At 36.5% G+C, this 18967-nt stretch overlaps 2 protein-coding genes across 2 annotated transcripts in view; both read left to right on the top strand.

The window, feature by feature from the left end:
• The first annotated feature begins 345 nt into the window (after positions 1-345).
• Positions 346-12817, top strand: LOC139732978 (transducin beta-like protein 2). Its single transcript, XM_071643814.1, has 12 exons — positions 346-538; positions 1781-1987; positions 2997-3048; positions 3585-3647; positions 4311-4419; positions 4827-4932; positions 5628-5714; positions 6180-6315; positions 7802-7851; positions 9792-9974; positions 10758-10944; positions 12509-12817. Exons 1-12 carry the CDS (start codon positions 388-390, stop codon positions 12564-12566), a joined length of 1389 nt encoding a protein of 462 aa, XP_071499915.1. The 5' UTR covers positions 346-387; the 3' UTR covers positions 12567-12817.
• Positions 12818-17975: 5158 nt separating this feature from the next.
• Positions 17976-18967, top strand: part of LOC139732977 (serine/threonine-protein kinase 36-like) — a 37640-nt gene continuing 36648 nt past the window's right edge. Inside the window, exon 1 of the mRNA XM_071643813.1 lies at positions 17976-18104. The gene's annotated coding sequence lies outside the window, so the exon portion shown is untranslated. The remainder of the gene's footprint in view (positions 18105-18967) is intronic.

Below are 18967 nucleotides of genomic sequence, written 5' to 3'. Positions count from 1 at the left end.
GTCAACAAGAGTAAAATAGGCCTACCCCTGCCAAATTAGTATTTTGCTCAAAGTGACCTTTCGATAGAAAGTCATGCTATTTTCATTAGGGTTGAGTTTCTTTTTTGTTGGTTTGTTGTGTGGAGTTGAGAATGACATTTTACAGATATTTTATTCATACCCCGTTTCTCCCTTCACTCTAATCAATCGTCCCCCCCCCCCCCCACACACACACACACACACTTCCCGGGGGAGGGGCTGAATGAGTATTCGTGACGTGTAAAAAGTGTCGAGGTACAGTAATCGAATTCAAATTCACGGGAATAAAACCACTCAGCGCAGTGCCTTTGCCGTGTGTATCAGCTCTGAAACGAAAGACAAGCAAGACGAATAATTTACTGTATTTGAATGAAAATGGCCGACCAAGAAGTCATCACGCCAATCGATTCTACTGCCCCCTTTTCTGTTGTGGTCATCACACTTTCTCTGGGAGCCATTATTCTGCTTTTTATGCTGGTCTGCGGCTTTGGACGAGGAAAGCCGGACGAAGAAGAGACACGTAAGCTTTGTGTAGTCCCAGATGTAGAAAATAATGTACGTTCGTAGATGTGTAAGTTGTTCTGAGATAAAATTTATACACTATTATATTCAATTTAGACCAGAATAGGATCTTGGTTTCTTTAAGTAACAGGCCCCTGGACTCTAGTGCTGTAGTATTTCTCCTTTTCTTCTTATAAATCTGATGTTATTGTTACAGGATGTAATGTGCTTCTGGGCAATTCCGCGGTTAGTAACGTTACATTTAACCTGTTAAAGAAATTTAGATATTTATTTTTACTGCTAAATCACCATTTATTCATTTCAAGTCAAAATCATTTTAAAACATGTTCATCCTTCCTAGGTCTATGATATAGAAAAGAATGAGTACAATCCAATAAATATTATAATTGCTATGGCAACTAAAAGGGCTGGTTAGTAACGTTACGAAAAAAGGACATGACAAAAAAATCAATGTCTTGAAACAAAAAGTGTGCAAAATTTCAAGTTACTTAAAACAAAGTGTTGCATTAATTTCAATTGTTGCGTCATGACAAATGTTTACACAAATTTTTTTTGCAGTTCGACCGATGATTTATTAGCTAGACCCCAAATGCATGGTTAGTAACGTTACGATTTGTCCGGAGTAATTCCGCAGGTCATTTCACCCTTTTGTAATCAACAAAATGTCACATGACTTCTGGAGTATTTAAATGTATTCATCTTTTACCTTTCAGCAAAAATTTGAGGAAAAAATTTCAAAGCAACCCACTGTAATTTGCATTTAAGTGAATTTCAGCATCCCCAGTCCCACATGTACATTTTAAATGATGGTTTTAGATCTCGCAAAATCAACGAATATGAAAAATAAAATCTGAATTTGAAAGACCTTAGTGATTGGTGAACATCCATGGCATTAGTTGATACCTAAATTAAAGAGTAAGATAAAGAGGCACATTTCTTTTATCCATGTCATGTCCACCTAACTGCGGAATTGCCCTTCTATTCTTTTTTTAGGAGCCCAGCTAACTACGACCAGCAGCCCCATACGCATAACGTTACGCTATGCATGCGTATGGGGCTGCTGGTCGTAGTTAGCCCTTGCCTTGGCCCTTAGCATGTTTTTCTATTGTGTGCTAATATGTAATAGAGTTGACTGTGCTGGGTGACAATCTTGAGTCTAACGTTAGGCCTAACACGTTAGGCTTTCCAGCAAATATTTTGATTTTGTGCATCAAGCATTTTCTCAATTCACAATTCACAGATCAAGAAGAAGAAAAACCAGTGAAGGAGAAGAAACCCAATCAGAATGCAAAGAAGCAGCAGAAGTCTGGTCTCCAGGGCAACAAGAAGGCATCCCAGAAGGCTTACTCCCATCCTCTCCTGGCATCCTCCCTCAAGGACCACAGCCATAATGTGCTGGACATGGACTTCAGCATCAATGGCAAATACCTGGCTTCTTGCAGTGAAGGTACAGGGATGAAATTCTAAACACCACTTGCGCATTTCTTCCATACTTCAGCAATGAGGAACAAATGATAAATTGTTCAAATCTGAATCTCAGTCTGTTTGGATTGGATATGATGTGATCCACTTGGTGCCAAGATTTGAGCAAAAACAGAGATATGATAGAAATAATTTGTTGAGACATCATAACATTCCACTGATATCACAATGTAAACAACAGACTCATTTTGCTAATTGGTTTGACTCCACATTTTGGCCACTTGCTTCCTTTTGCTGCAGTATTAAAGATTATGCCACATGTAACTTGCCAGGTCCAGTTATTGGACCAGATGCAGGTGATTGCTTCAGGATCATGTCAAAGCATTAGATATGTGTCTTTTAGTATGTAGTGACCAATGCAAATTAAGATACTATTTCGATGGACTGCTCTGATTATGTGTTCATCCAAACTGATAATTAGTTTTTGTTTGAGCGTTAGCAATAATGAGTTTCTGTTATCAATGTACAGAGTGTTTCAAGGTATGACAAGCAGTCCAGGCACATATTGCAAAATTTTGTGAGCAAAGAAATGTATATAAGCTTACAGTTATACTTATAATAACACATTTTGTGAATGTTGCTCACATGCGAAAAGTAAGTAGAACTATCTTCAGAAATGGAACTGGCTGGCATGATATCGTCCGTGACCTTCCTAGTCAAAGTTGAAATGTTTGCAATCAATTCCTGACAAGTATAGAGTAGATTGTGAGGAGAGAATAGGGGACTTTATTTCTTTATGTTAAGTGCTATAACATCCTGTGTGCTCCAGCTGTCTTTTTGTTTTAATTCTGTAATGTCTTAGCTGATATCAGGTGACAAGGAAGCAACAAGGTGCAATGTATGATCCAGGTGAGGAAAACCATGTGGATTAGTTGCCTGCCCCGTGCCCTTTTCATTTGTGTAAATTGTACTTACGGTTAAGCTTTCATCTATGTCACCGTTTTCTTCAACATGTTTCGGTCTTTATTTTCCAGATAGGACAGTGCGGGTGTGGAGCGTGAAAGAATTCAAGGACAAAGAGCACAAGTGAGTATTGGGTTCATTCTTTTTTGTGTTATCGATGTTTATCAACCATTCATTACACGAAAAAAGAAAATATTTATCCTGTGACTTTATTTAAAAAGCAGTAAATCTGTTGTGGAGGTGACAGTGTTCATTAAAAATCCTGTCTGAATATTATTTGAATTCACTGTGTATGATAGCTCCATACTGATTTCAGTTGAATTTAACATTTTTTAAGTGCTTCTGTTCCAACAGAAAATGTTCACATTGTGGTAGCATGAGTTATCAGACTAGGCCAATTCATTCATGAAACATTTGCACAAATACATCTATAGAATGAATCATGAATTGATCTTCATTTTCCTTCCTTTTAATGTCATTTTAATTTCTCAAGTAATCATTCCTCTGATGTGTATTACAATTCATGACTTTTCAATCTTTTGATGTTTATGACTGCAAATATTTGAAAACTTCACTCCATGGGAAGATGTATACAATGTTATCATTTGCCCCATGAAAATAATGTTGTTGTTGGGTTTTTTTTCTCCTCATTTTTTTAGGTGTGTTCGAGGAAATGTGGAATATGACCATGCTACAAACATCAAATTCAGCCCGGACTGCAAGTGAGTAGACCCTATAATTTCCAGTCTGTTCATACTCCCAATGGTGAAATATTAACATTGCAGTGTATCTCTCCAAAGAATATTGACTAGTCTGAAGTCATAAAACTTATTAAATGACATTAAAAAAAAAACAGAAAGAGAAATTTAATTACTTTCAAATATTGCAGTTAGTTTTGCAACACCAACAACAGAATTATTGATGTTTACTGTATTAGTAGCACATTTATGTTGTTTATATATTAGTGGATAGTTAATTGTACAAATTAGTAGTCTAATTGTGCTTTGGACATCTTTGAAGTCAAGCAAACAAAAAGAAATGCTGAAGAATCGTGGGCATAACAATTCATTTTCTGTGTGTGTCTCATTGCAAAATATTGAACTATCATTAGATTATTCACCTAAGGGCAGTGGAGGGCTGGGAGGGTGTGACCATCAATACAAAAGTATTGATGATTATTGATGAGTAATGATGCCTGTGTTTCTTCTTGAGAGTGGGAAATCCACAGATGGTACTAGTCATGATATGTGCATATGAATTGATGAATATTGGCATAAGAATGTGGCTTTTATTACCCATATGAACGTGATGCATTGAATTATTGAAACCAAACTGATGCAATCATTCATCCAGTAAATTAATGAACTTTACCCTTGCCTTGACAGGTCCTTCGTCACCAGTCTCGCCAATGGTAACTGCATCCGAGTCTTCAAGCTGGGAAAGAAGGAGGATGGCTCCTCAACTCAGATAAGCCAGGTCCTGGACTTTCCCAAAGTAAGGGAGCACTGTCACCTTGATTTATTTTCTTCTTTGCCTCTCTTCTTTGTCATTCAGATCATGAAAATTTCAACTTTCTTGCCATGCAACAGCAAGTGGCTTATCTATGTGAGATTTCATGCAAGCATGTGATCTGCTAATTCACAAGTCATATCAAATTGCATATTATTTAGATAAGTGAATTTGCTGCAAGTTTTTATTGTTCATTCAGTGTTCTGATTATTTTATTTTGTTATGACTGTCATTGTTTTTCCACTATTATTGGTAACTTAACTTTTACACCTATTCAGACGTTCATTGTTTGGTCACCATTTATTTCTACTCATGTAATAAATGTATCATTAAAAGTATTACTTTCGCTTTCAAGCTTAGCCTTACCCTTTAGAATGATTTCCTTGTGATAGAGTCGCGACCAGGACATCCTTAGCATTGGCATCGGATCCAATGCCAGCGGCAGTTTTGTGATGATTGCGTACAGAGACACAACAATCCAGATCCTGAACACCAAAGGTTAGTCCGTAAGAGCTTGATAGGGAAAAATAGATGACAATAACCCCCTGAAATATTACCCCCCCCCCCCCCATCCATCATCTCCTAGGGCAAATACCTCTTTATAACTACTTTCCAGACAATGTCCACAAGAATGATAGCGTACTAATCTACTGAAAAGATGATGTCACAGTCTTTTGATGTAGTTTGGGTTGGAACCAGGTGCAGACATAAACATTCAGGCCAGGTGAGGTTGTTAAGAACCAGTTTCCATGGTGATGAATGGCTATGACATCACACTTTGGCACTCTTTTGCCTCCTAGATAACTCGTACTGCCAACCAGAACCAGTGATGAACCCAACCCCATTCTGTGACCTTAAAAACATTTACAGTAGGGATAAGCTTTAGCTGATTTACTAGGTCAACTGCTCATGTGATAAATGTACAGGATTGAATTGACAGTTATAGCCAAGAAAATGGCAATTGACTTTTGTACTAGATATATTCAAATCAAAACAATGTGCATCATAGCATTCAGTGAACTAAAAAGAATAGTAGAAAATTGTTGTCACTGATTACACAACATGGGTGAGTGTGTACATGTTCTTGTTCATCATGTGATGCAGTGTTGGGTTTTGGCAGAACAAGCTGGACCTGAGTAGCCTTCTTCCCAGCCATTTTACAATGTCTCATATGTGTGTGTTTATTACTCTAGGAGAGATACTGGCCACCCTGGACACTCACCACATGAGCAACAACTATGCTGCTGTCTCACCCTGTGGTAGATTTGTGGCTTCTTGCGGTAAGTCTATCCTATTGTTGCAATGGAAACTACTAACTTAACTCCCCCCCCCCCCCCCCCAAAAAAAAAAAAAAAAAAAAAAAAAAATGATCATTGCTAAATCACAATGACACCATAATGGTATGGTGACAACAAATGTAATTTTGTCTTCTTGAGTTCATTGAAAAAAAAACTGAGTTCAGCAAAGATTTTGTGTGTTAGTGAATGGAGTGTTGTGAGGTCCTGATGCCATTGCTTGTCCAGTTTTCATTTGTGTCGGAGACCAATGATGCTGCTTCTTGAAATATGTAAAACGTTTTCATATCTTCTAAAATTTTATATCATTGTAAGGAAGCTTTCACTATTTTCTTTGATTTTGCTAATGTATTGAAGGCAACTTTGATATAAAGTGAAGTGTAGGAGTTTGCTGCAGTGATGTTTGGTGTTAAGTTTTGAAATCTCTCTGTGTGTGTTGAACTCTGGCAGGCTTCACCCCCGATGTCAAAGTGTGGGAGGTTGTCTTTACAAAGGGAGGAGACTTCAAGGAGGTCAGCAGGGCCATGGAGTTGAAAGGTCACAAAGCCAGTGTCTACTACTTCTCCTTTAACATCGACTCAACCAGGTTGGTCAATGACAAAAGGTCAAGGGTTAAAACTGTGATTCCAGTTGCATGTTATCAAGCATGTGACTTAATTCATATCAGCCACCATTTAGTGGAAGGGTGAAGGAGTAAATACAGTCATGCAGATCATAATTCGAGATTTGACATGGAAAAAAAAAAGAGAGTAACCAAAGTGATAACAAGAGAGAGACCAAGTCATGTGTATTATGACATTGAATCATACAAAGTGTATGGTGTGCTGTTCTGAAAGTGTACATGAAGAGTTTGTTCGCAAAAACCGATAAGTCCATATTTGCCAAATGGAGATATTTGCGATTAAAGGTCCAGAAAAATAAAGAGAATAATAAAGAAAATGTTTGCTTCTTTTGACAATAACTTCAAAAATGTACCTTTATATGTAATGGCCAATATATCATTTAAAAGGCATTATTTTGTACTTTAGGACAAAGACCGTACTTCAAAATCTTCAAAAATGGACTTATCGGTTTTTGCGAACAAACTCTTCATTTGTTTCCTATTCTTTGATGAAATACTTGCAGATTAGCCTATAAATTTCTACAGAATATTGGATAATGGGCTACTATTAATGGATTTTCACATAACAGCCATGAAAGATGGGATATCTTTAGCTGCTTTCATGATAATTCCTATAGAAGAAGATTATAAAAGAACAATGCTGATGGACTTGGCATTTGCAAATGAAGCGTCAAAACATTTAAAGGACAAGTTCACCTTCATTAACATAAGGATTGAGAGAATGTAGAAATATTAGTAGAACACATTGAAAGTTTGAGGAAAATCGGACAATCTGTTCAAAAGTTATGAATTTTTGAAGTTTTTGTGCAGTCACCGCTAGATGAGGAGACTACTGCAGAGTATGATGTCACATGTGTACAACAATATAAGGAAAATATAAAGAGAATTTCACAAAATTTCATCTTTTGAAAAAAGTACACATTCCCTTGACTCGTTACTGACATATGTTATGGGTAATATTATTCCCATTGCCTTTAGAAAGAGGCAGGTCAAGTGCTCTTTTATCATCCGAAAAAAGTGAAAATATGTTGAATTTTCTTTACATTTTCTTTATACTGTTGTACTCATGACATCATGAGCCTTAGTACATACTGTAGTCTCCTCATCCAGTGGTTCCAACACAAAAATTTTTAAAATTCATAACTTTTGCATCGATTGTCCAATTTTCCTCAAACTTTCACTAATGTGTTCTACTAATATTGCTGCATTTTTCTCAATCCTTATGTTTATGAAGGTGAACTTGTCCTTTAATGATGCATCTGTATTTAGTGTGGAAGACATAAAAAATATATTTTTACTAGAATGAAATTCTGTTTGATTGAAGGCTTGGATATTTTTTTCCTTGCACTAATGTACATTGTTAATTGTGTCTTACAATGTCACACACTGTTTCACTTTGTTACTATATTCCTTGATATAATGCTGCTTTCTTTTCTTTATACACCCTTAGAATGGCTACTGTTTCAAAGGATGGGACCTGGAAGTTGTGGGACACAGATGGTAAGTGTCTGTTCTCTTTCAAAGAGAATGATTAAAAAAGATGATGAAAGCAAATGTATTCAATATAAAGAAAGATGTCACAGTCATCACAGTCAACCTGTTCGCAATGTTGTTAATTGAAAGGATTCTTCATGACAATAAGAAATGAATAGATAGATAAGTTAAAGAATGAAACGTACATGCATAGCTACCAACCATTTATTGGTAATATCTAGTAATTATTAGTAATTTCTGCATGTAACTACTGTTTCGTCCTCGTAAAATTCTGCACATAATTTTTCTTTTTATAAATGTGACCCTGCATCTCAAAACAAACAAAAAGTCGCCAGACATGAATTTTTAGTTAAGAACATATTCTGAAAGAGCAGACTTTAAGCTTTAAAATGATGTATAATTCAAATCAAATGGACTCTTCTAACCTATCTAAATATTGGAAAGAAAGCACAAACTCAGGGAAAGTGTGAACTGAGAAAAGAGGCTCTGAAGTATAAGTGTCTATTCAAGCGCTTAATCTTTACCAAACCGTGCTGGCTGTGCGATGAATGGGACAAAAAAAAACAGGAAGTAAACCACCAGAGTAACAACAATGAAGGGATTATCAGATTAAACTGAAATTAAGCATGCCTCATTAACACATTCTGTCCATAATCAATGCCAACTTTCAAAGCAGTAGCTCTATCCTTTCGAAAGTTATTAGAGTTGAAAGTGAAGAGTGTGGACAAGGTTTTTCAGAAATTAAAAAGGGATTCTAAAGACACACCTAATCACACTATTCTACCAAAAATGTTCGAGATAAACTGCTTAAAAAAACACACATTTTCCTGCCCGTTTTATCATTCCAAATTTTAGCATACTGTAAAAGAAGACCCGCTCTTTCAGAAAATATGAAAAAGTCAAGTTCGGCTAGGTTGACCCATTTCACTTATTTTCAGTCCTCACGCAAAATCAGTGTGTGCGACTTTATGTTCGTTTTGAGGTGCACGGTCACAAATATACTCTGTGCTTTATGCAAAATAACCCACCATTGGTAACTTTCTTGAGAATGATTAGTAAATTGTATGCAGACAAGTTGGCAGCTATCTACAAACACAAATGAAAAATATGTGTTTAATGTTATACTTGAAACTTATTTGTACTCGATATATATGGTATGTTTCACAGTCGTTTATATTTGTGTAATTTACAACAGTAAAATATTGCCTGCCATTACACAAATGCCATGTGCATTGTTTGTCTTCAAAGTGTAAAATCACTAGAGTCTCACCTGAAAAATTATAATTCTCATTTCTCTTTCCAATATTGCTGGACCCTGAAATCAAGATTACACTTGCAAAATTGACTTGCAAGTCTAATTAGAGAAATATTATACAGTACCCACAAAATATGTGCTCTGCACTTTTTTACTGCTAGCTAAAGTGAATGAACTTCCCTGTGTCATTTGAAGTTGTGTTGCTATATGTTATTTGTTGGGAAATTCTTTATCAATTTGCAATTCTAGAGACTCTAAAAGCAATGTGTCTGTCTGTCTGTCTGTCTTTATTTGTTTATTTATTTATTTATTCATTTATTTATATATTTATTTGTTTTATTGCTTTTGTTTGCAGGCTGTTTAGAAATATTAACACCCTGATACATCTAAGTTTAGGCAGGAAGAAAAAAATGTTCAACAAAAACGTGAAACCAGTGATGTTGCATAAACCAAATATTGAATATCAGTTATTCAACAGCACTACAGTCACATGAATGAATGTCACAGCATTTTCATTGGCTAGTGTATGGGAAGCATGACCAAGTTAAACATCTTGTCAAATTTGTGAATTGTGTGTTTGAACTTTTACTGATTTGTCAGTTCTATTTCTTGGCTTATATTAAAAGAAAAGTGCAACAGGTGGGTGACCTTCACGTCAGATACTTAATATAGTTTTCTTTGTTCATGACAGTGGAGTACAACAAGCAGCAAGATCCCTACCTGCTGCTGACCGGTCAATACCCTCACAGAGGTCCAAGCCTCATCACCTTGTCCGCAGACTCCTACAGTGTGGCCATCGCCCAGGGGACTGATGTCTGGATCTACAGCGCTGACGGCAAACAGGAGGAGGAAGAGTTTAAGGACGTTCACTCCCGTGAGTCTCTAGTCATTTTGCTCCTCCCTGCATCAGCTTCATGGATACTTGCAGTTACCATGGCAACAGCTAGAAATCCTTACAGAGCTGTTGCTGTGGTAGTTACTTTTGATTAGTGTGATAGTAAGTGGTGATATATAACAGAGACAGGAACTATTTCACGGAGTGTCTTATTAACTTGTAGTCTTTATTGTTTGTTCCCAAATCAGTTGTTGTGGGTTTGGTTCATGTCTTCATCCATCAAGAAGAAGGTTAGGGCAAAAGTCGTGTCAAAGGCTAAGTTACATATCAATTTTAGGATTTGGTTAGAGATGAGGTTTAGGGCAAGGTTCAAGATCATGTAGGGAGTTACAGTAAAGGTCAAATTGAGGATTAGATTTACCTTTTATGGTCAAGTTCAATGTGAAGTTGAGGTTAAGATGAATTCAGGGTTGGGATAAAGATCAAGTTGATTGTTAGGGTCATTATTCACTTAGAGGGAAATAAATCTCTTATCACTGTATTCCGACTTGCTTCATCTGTCGCCACCACTAATGTTCCACTTCTCTGACCAGTTCTCAACAACTTCATCATGCAGTAATCATAGTGTCAGTGGTGGCAGCTTGGTAACAACCAGTCAAGTGTTAGCATGTCAGCTGTTACCGCGGTAACTGTATTCATGGCAGCGTGCAAATAACTTGCCAAAGTAGCCCTGAAATTATGGGACCTAGCTTTGCCATCATCTAAATTCAACTACCAGCTAACTAAATGATATGTATGACTGATTTCAAATCATCCTCTCAGAAAATATAGCAAAGATCGGCTTTGACCCCAGTGGGAAGTTCCTGGTATCCACGGGCGACCGCTTCATGAGAGTCTTCCACAACATCATTGGTCTGAGGGCCCAGGTCGCCGACCTCGAAGCAAAGCAGAAGAAGACGACATCAGGAGCAATGAAGGAGAGATTAGAGCATCAGATTACCTCAATCAGGTTAGCCATCTTGTCTTAGTCACATGACATTATGATTTCTGCCAAGTCTACTGATTTGATCCTATAACTTGCCACTGTGTTTCTTCATAAGCAAAATGAACTGTGTAATTTAGATCTTAGAATATCCCTTGTGACTTTGAATCTTGTACACGATTCAGTACCACATATATGTAATTCAGATGTGTGATTATCCTGCACATCATATTTTTGTTGTTGTTGCATGCAATTGAAATGCTAGGCTCTCTGTTAAAGGACAAGTTCACCTTTATAAACATAAGGATTGAGAGAATGTAGCAATATTAGTAGAACACTTCATTGAAAGTTTGAGGAAAATCAGACAATCCGTTCAAAAGTTATGAATTTTTAAAATTTTTGTGCAGCAACCGCTGGATGAGAAGACTACTGCAGTGTATGAATAACTTGCGTACAACAATATAAGGAAAATATAAAGAGAATTTCACAAAATTCCATCTTTTGAAAAAAGTACACATTCCCCTGACTCGTTACCGACAAATGTTATGGGCAATATTATTCCCCCTGCCTTTAGAAAGAGGCAAGTCAAGAGCTCTTTTATTATGCGAAAAAATGAAAATATGTTGAATTTTCTTTTACATTTTCTTTATACTGTTGTACGCATATGACTCACAAGCTGTAGTAGTCTCCTCATCCAGCGGTTCCAACACAAAAATTTTAAAAATTCATAACTTTTACATCGATTGTCCAATTTTCCTCAAACTTTCACTGATGTGTTCTGCTAATATTGTTGCAGTCTCTCAATCCTTATGTTTATGAAGGTGAACTTGTCCTTTAAAAGGTAGAATATGCATTCGAGAACCGTGTCTTGTGAAAATTGATGCCATGATATTTGAAGGTGAAGTTTGCGCTGTGATGAAAAATGTGTGAGATGTTTACAAGGTGAAGTTTAGCTGTACATTCCCAAGCAATCTCAGTTTCGCACTGGTTGCCATGAAATGCTTTCCGCTTTAAAGAATGCAATCAATGCCATGTGAGTAAAAATATTTTAGATGAGTTATGAAGGTTTTTGGAACGTCACTTGTCATGTAGTTGGAAAAGAAATACACATACCAGATCAGGGGCGGATCCAGGAATTCCGTAATGAGGGGGCGCCATTACAAAATTAAAGGGGGGAATGCATGCACCCCCTGCATTAATTAAAGGGGGCGCGCGCCCGGTGTGCTCCCCCTTTATCCGCCACTGTAGATCCTTTCAAGTCAAATGTCTTCAGATTAGTGTAACTATATTATGAAACAGCAATGTGATTTTTTTTCTTCATATTTTTCTTCACATTTTTCCTCTATTTACTGTAAACCTCCTCTTCTGCTTCTTTTTCTTCCTTTTTATGTTTTCTGTTGCTCTTCTTCTTTTCTTCCTCTTTTTTGCCTTCTCATTTTTTCCTCCATCACCTCTCTCCTTTAATCATCGGTTTTGAATTTCTTCTTCATCTTCTTTTTTATTATTTTGTTCTTCTTCTCCTCCTCCCTTGCCTTCTTTCCCTCCTTCTCCTCCTTTCCTTTTCCTTCTTTTTGGTTTCTCTCCACCACAGGGAGCAGATTGACACGATACTTGGTTTGAACTCAGAGGAGACTCCAGCGGGAACATAGTGCAGTAGAAGGAGACTCGGCTCTCTCATTAGGTGCCTTGTGAAGGCTTTCAGTGACTTTGAGAGAAAAAAACAAAAGATCTTACTGCTATCATTCCACAATAACTCTGTGTCATTTCTATCTCTGGAAAGGGTTGGATACAGCAAGGTTCCTGAATGGGCAGATATTGGTGTAAGAAGCACTAATATGTCCAGAGTCTAGTTACAGCAAGCAAAATTTTCACAAATATTCAATACACAAGTGAAAAAAAAGACAAGGTAATTACTGTCTACAGCGAAGTTTTGTGTTAAGAAACAGTTTGGTTTATAAGGTTTCCTTGTAGTTTTCAAGTAAATTTTTTGGTCTTTGTGGTTGTGAATGAAGAGCAAACATTGTGCCAATTCTGTGTAGTGAAGTCTTCATAAAAGTTACATGAATTGACTCAAAAACAGTCATCTAGTTTCTACTCCAAAGCGTAATTGTATCAAGACTGTTTCAATCTTGTCATTGTTTCCGTTGTCAGCCCTCTCTCATCATATCAACTCAGGGCTTGTAATTAGTAAGCTGCAGAACATTTTGAATGATAAAATCTAGCAAGAAGTCTGTAAACAAGTACATGTACATGTTCATCTCTATGATGGTGACTAAATTAAAGAAATACAAAATTACAGCAGTAGATTGTCAGATTTGACATTAATTTCTTACCCAAGTTCACTCCTTGTTGCTCTTATGAATTGACTTGCCACTTTAAAGTTATTCTTTTTCTCTTGATTAATTGTTTACAAATGAATTCTGCGATGTTAAGTAGTAACTTTCCAATAGTTCAATGCACTGTAATATCCACCAGACGTGCATCAGAAAATGGGCGTTCCTTATCAGAAAATAAAAGTACATGTATGTATTAAAGTAAATACTTCTATTAGAGTAAAGAATACAGCTGTTTTGGGATGTGGTGGTTTTTTTTTCAGCAAGAACTTACAGCTTCATTGAGCTCTCATAGAATGAAATATGGTTAAAATACTAGACACAAATGCTTTGTCGTTGATACAAATTGATAATCGTATAGTGAAAGCATTGTTTAACAGTGTTTCCAGTTTGACAAATCTGATGGTCCTACATTCTGCCATAGACACAGTTGAAACTAAATGCCAAATGCTTTTAATGAATGATAAGATAAAGAACTGTGGGTGACCATAATTTTCATACCCATTGTTTCCTACAGACCCTTTTGATTTATTAAATCTTTAACAATATGTATATATATTATTATTATATTTTATTTTTATAGCATGATGATGTTAGGTTGTTTATCTCTTGATAGTGCCCGAATAATTCTTACAACTTTTGTATGCTGGAGTGTTTTATTCATGCATTCAAATATTATCATACAATCCCGTCACCAGAGTGTGGCAAATTTCAGAAACTGAGCTACCACAATGTTTTACTGGGTCTTTTTAACTGAAAGACTTGTAATTATAAGGTGCATTGGCTTCTGTTTTTCCCTTGATTGTTACTTTTTTCATGTTATAGCTTTGCAATTCAATGCATTCTTCTGTAGAGTTTTTAACACTTTATGTCAGCTGTTCTCAATTACTGTAAAAGTGGATATTTTCGCGTGACTAATTTTTCACTCTCAGTCAGGTAAGAAGAGTTTCGCATGTTTTTAATTCCATGGAATTAAGACATCAACTACTGGAACATATATGGCAAGCAAAAATATTCATGTGCTTTTATTTTCGCGCTAGTTTCTGGTGGTGCGAAATGCGCAAAAATTTCAGCACCGCGAAAATTTCCACTTTTACAGTACCCACACAGTGTAAGAAGGAGAGATAAAGGGAAGGAGACCATCTTTGTAACTCCAACGCTACGTGAGCAATACAGATAAGATGTGAGTTTCATATCACTAGATGTACAAAGGAATATAGCCCTTTTTCTTTGGCTGTCATATTCTTTACAGTCCCGAGCTCACCATCGTTTTCATGAGAATTTTAAAGGCATTATTTACCATTTGCAGATGAAACAAAAAAACCAGCTTTAGTGCTTCAAAATAGTCCTAAAATGTAAGACGGGGATAGAAACAACCAATGTAAAAATTTGAATCAGTATGATCAATATTAAGTATTGTTAAATGTAAAAAATGTGAACAACAAATGTATAATAAAAGTGTTTCTACACTAAACTGTCGACAGTTATGGGTTAATGACAAAAATAGTGATATCATCTCATATTTTAGGATTTATTGCAAAATTGTTATATGGTAGGATGTTTTGTGATAATGCGAAATCTTGATTTTTTTTTTTTAATCACTGCTCCCAAAGGTTAACTGTACCTTTAAAAACACACCTGTTTTTGTAGTAAACCAGTGTTTATCTCTTTCCATGTTCTTTGTAATGTTCGGCTAAAGCACCGTCTGTCCTGTCTTCCTCTCTTCTAGTATCAGCAACCAATTCTGCACATGTTACCCAATTATCCTCACCCTTCTTAAACCCATGGAATACGGCCTGATTTTCCTATAACACGCATTTCCCATTTACCCCCGCGCGAGAATACTTGAGATCAGTCTTCAACGGGTTAAAGAGAGAGAGAGAGAGAGAGAGACAGGTGTATGTACCATCATTCATGTAATGAAACATGAAAATTCCTGCACAATTCCGCAATTTTATTTACATGAAATAGTTGTGTTAGTTACAAATTGAAATCTTGAGAATGTTAGATAATCTATGTACCTCACATTTGGGAAACAATGGTTATGTCTATGTTTGCTTTACATCTAAATTCATTTTGTCTTTCATTATAAAAATATAAAATCGAGCTACAGTTTTTTGTAAGGCTGGTAATCGAGTTGTGACTCACAGGCCTGCTCTTTTCTTTTCCTTTTAATCCCAATCTGTACCAAAAAAAATGATGTCATAGTTTGAATAGCTACTGAACATACCAACATAATTTTAGGATGGGAGTCGTGTGTATTTTTGAATTTTTTCACCAGTCTCTCACTGTAGTCCCCTGATGAGGAAGCATCTATTGAATGGTTGACAGTCTTATCAGGTATATACCTACCAAGTCTGTGAGTTCAGGAATTCCCTTTACTGTAGAAGATCCCCCTCCCCCTCCCCCGAAGAAGTCAAGGTCCTTCATATACTGTGCTGTTGTAGGTTCCTTACTTGTCTTCATAGTCTTTGAATGAAATCTTCAACTAACATAGTTTGTTTCTGCAAAAGATGTTTGATAAGTGCTTACTGTTAGGACACCCAGCCCCCACCCTGTAACCTGTGAATAGAAAACGTTGTCATTCAGTATGATATGAATTAATAGTTGGATGCCTTAATGCAAAGTTGACTGTGTTGCAGGATATTTGTGGTAGCAAAAATTGTCACTGCCGAACATTACTTCTTGAGCTGAATCTGTTTTATTTTTATATTTTCCAAGTCTGGAACACAGAAGGGTTTTATTGTCCTCCACCTCTATAACTTTTTAAAGGTATTTTAATCAGTTTCAAGGTGATATTAAAAGGTAGACTTCAAAAGTTAGGAGAGAATAATGATACCAAAAATAAACAGCATTATTATTACATTGTACAGCAACATTGAACCAAGTGTACCCTGTTGACATGTTAACAACCTCAAACTAAATGCAAAAATTTGTCATAAATAAGACATAAGGGAATACCTTTGCAAAGTTTATGAAACAAGGAATCACATATTTTCATTTTCTCTTCATTTGCTTTCTTTTCCATTGTGGCATGATAGTTGTTAATCTTTGCTGCAGCAGTTTAATTTTTGCTGGACTTTTTACCTTTGAGGAAGAATTATCATTTTATAATTGAATTGTCATTGTAGGGACATGTAAATGCGTTGAAATGTGTTCATGTCTTGCATTTGCCCATTGGCATTTGAATTTTTATTTTATGTCTTGTCTCAATAAACTTGTGGTTTGAAATGCAAACATGTATTGAAGAGTAATGTCTTGCTGATTTGTAGTTTGGATAATGAATGAGATGAATCCACAATATGGCATATAAATCCACTCTCTGAGTTATTGTTTAATTGTTTTTGCTTGTAGGCCTCCAAACTGCTGTCTTTAGTATGTGCATTGTTTAATGAAGAGATAAAGAGATAGATATACATGTACAATTCCTATGAATCTATCTATCTATCTATCTATACATAATGTAGTGTTTGTGTGTGTGTGTGTGTGTGTGTGTGTGTGTGTGTGTGTGTGTGTGTGTGTGTATGTGTGTGTGCTTGTATTGCATGGCTGTATTTATATCTGGACAGTATGCCACAAATAGGTAGTAACATGAACAAAAAGAAGAAGAAGACAATGTAAAGAAAGAAAAAGAAATAATGTTGAGGATAATGAAACAAGGCAAAGAAGAGAGAAAAAAGAGAATATGCTGGAAGAAATTAAAAGACAAGGAGAAGAAATCTGATTAAAAAAAAAGGAAAGATGGAGAAAGCAGAAGATAAATAATAAGAGGACTGCATCGTAATCGCGTGTTTTTCTCCTCGGCTTTGAAGCTGTTGCCAGAAGGCGTGCTAGTCTGTGTAGCAGACTTTCTTAAGTTGACGAGTGCATGAGTCATCCACACAGTTGCGTGAATTAAAAAACAAAAACAAGAACAACCAAAAATAAAAAACCACAAATATTCACACAAAAGGTACGTCACTTTGGGTCCTCTGGGGACTCTAGTTTAGATGTTTGTGATTAAATAAGTTCAGATGACATCGTTACATCAAATTTGTGTGTTTTGTATACATCTGTAAAAACCACAGACAAATCTCCATGTGATTCTGCGACTTCTTCCTCAAGAACATCATCTCACCAGGCATTATCAGAGTATATGTAATCCAAAAACAAGGCAGATGTACAAACTGCTAGCCTGGTTAAGAAATGATTTGACACCAAGAGGGCAAAGGAAATGGGAGAATGTATATGTTCCTCTCACACATGAGGACTATAATTGCAATCTACAATGTTCGGAACATATTGGATGGTATGTGTTTGTTTGTTGTTTGCCATTTTCTTCCCTATTGTCAAGTTTGAATATGTATATACATGTATATCTTTTCATTTTTTGAAGCGCCATGAACACCGAACTGAGGTGGACCTGTGCGCTATACAAGTAGCCACTATTATTATCATTTATCATGACGCAGTCCCACAATCCATATCATTTATTTATTCATGATTTTGGTTGAATTATTATATTCTTTATCGAATGAAAGCTCACCGATGTTTATAAGAAAATATATTTATTTTTGTCCACTTTCTACATAGTTATTTCCCTACAACTTAATATAATCATCTATGAAATGTTCTCCCATCCTAACTGCATAATCGAATCAGAGCCCAACCGTATTTTCTGCCCTGCGCATGAGAGGTAATATTGGTCTGAGGAAAAAGACTAGGCTACAGCAAAAATATTCGGCGGCATATTTCTGCCGCTTGTCGTTGGCATGGAAATTAATTCACCGCCTGACCTCTTTCGCTGAAGCAAGTCCAAATTCACACTGAACATGTGAAGTTCAAAGCCGACATCTTTATTTAGGTTCATCTGAGGTAAAGCATGTGAATTCTGTCGATTGTATTTCGGTTATACTTGAATTTGATTAGAAACGAATCGCACAATTACTCTCAGTCCCATCCATGTAAAGTTGTGTGTCGCTGCGTAGAATCTAATGACGTGGAGCTCGAGCTGCCCAGGTTTAGATCGATTTATAGAAGACTCTGTGCCAAACTTATACTACCAAAATCATTTTGTTATGGCCGCAACCCTTGTCTTGAGTAAGTTGAGTGAAAGTGTACGCCCTTATTAACACCTTTTACTGTAGTTTTTGCTTACGAACATGCGTGTTTACTGTTACTAAGTGTTAGTGTTAGTGTTATGGACATATTCTAGAGGATCCGGGCTAACTCGGCCCACGGGACAACTCGTCCCACCCGTCGAGGGTGGGCCGAGTTGTCCCACCCGTTGGTATCGATAGTGTTCGTGAGCGCTTGTCTGTGTTTGAGGTTATTTTGTCTTTGTGACGTCTTTTTTAACCGTAACTTTTATGGAATTGTGCTCAGTGGTTTCTGTAAAGAATATTTGCCAACTTTTGGGGGATACAACGACGTAAAAGTGAAATTTCAGACGTTTTTATCGCGGTTCGCGATCCCCATAGGTTCACGTTCATTTCGCGCGGTGGGCTAACTCGGCCCAGCTAAGTTTTAGCTGTTGTTTTGTCAGTAAATCTCCGTAAAAATATCAATTTTATCATGTATGAAGGTGTATTCAGGGTTCCTTCAACTAATTTCATCTTCGAGGGAATTTAATTTTGCACATGTTTGGTGAAATGTTGGATATTTGTTCGCATGATTTCATCTTTGCCGTATCCGCACCGCACCGGTCTCGCCACCAGCAGCTCGCTCACGCATCACTG

Source organism: Diadema antillarum, unplaced genomic scaffold (genome assembly GCF_040938485.1).
Source record: "Diadema antillarum isolate AM-2024a unplaced genomic scaffold, OU_Dant_1.0 seq00000459_RagTag, whole genome shotgun sequence".
Classification (NCBI taxonomy): domain Eukaryota; kingdom Metazoa; phylum Echinodermata; class Echinoidea; order Diadematoida; family Diadematidae; genus Diadema; species Diadema antillarum.
Note: the sequence above shows the minus strand (reverse complement) of the source record. Positions and strands in the feature narration are given on the sequence as shown.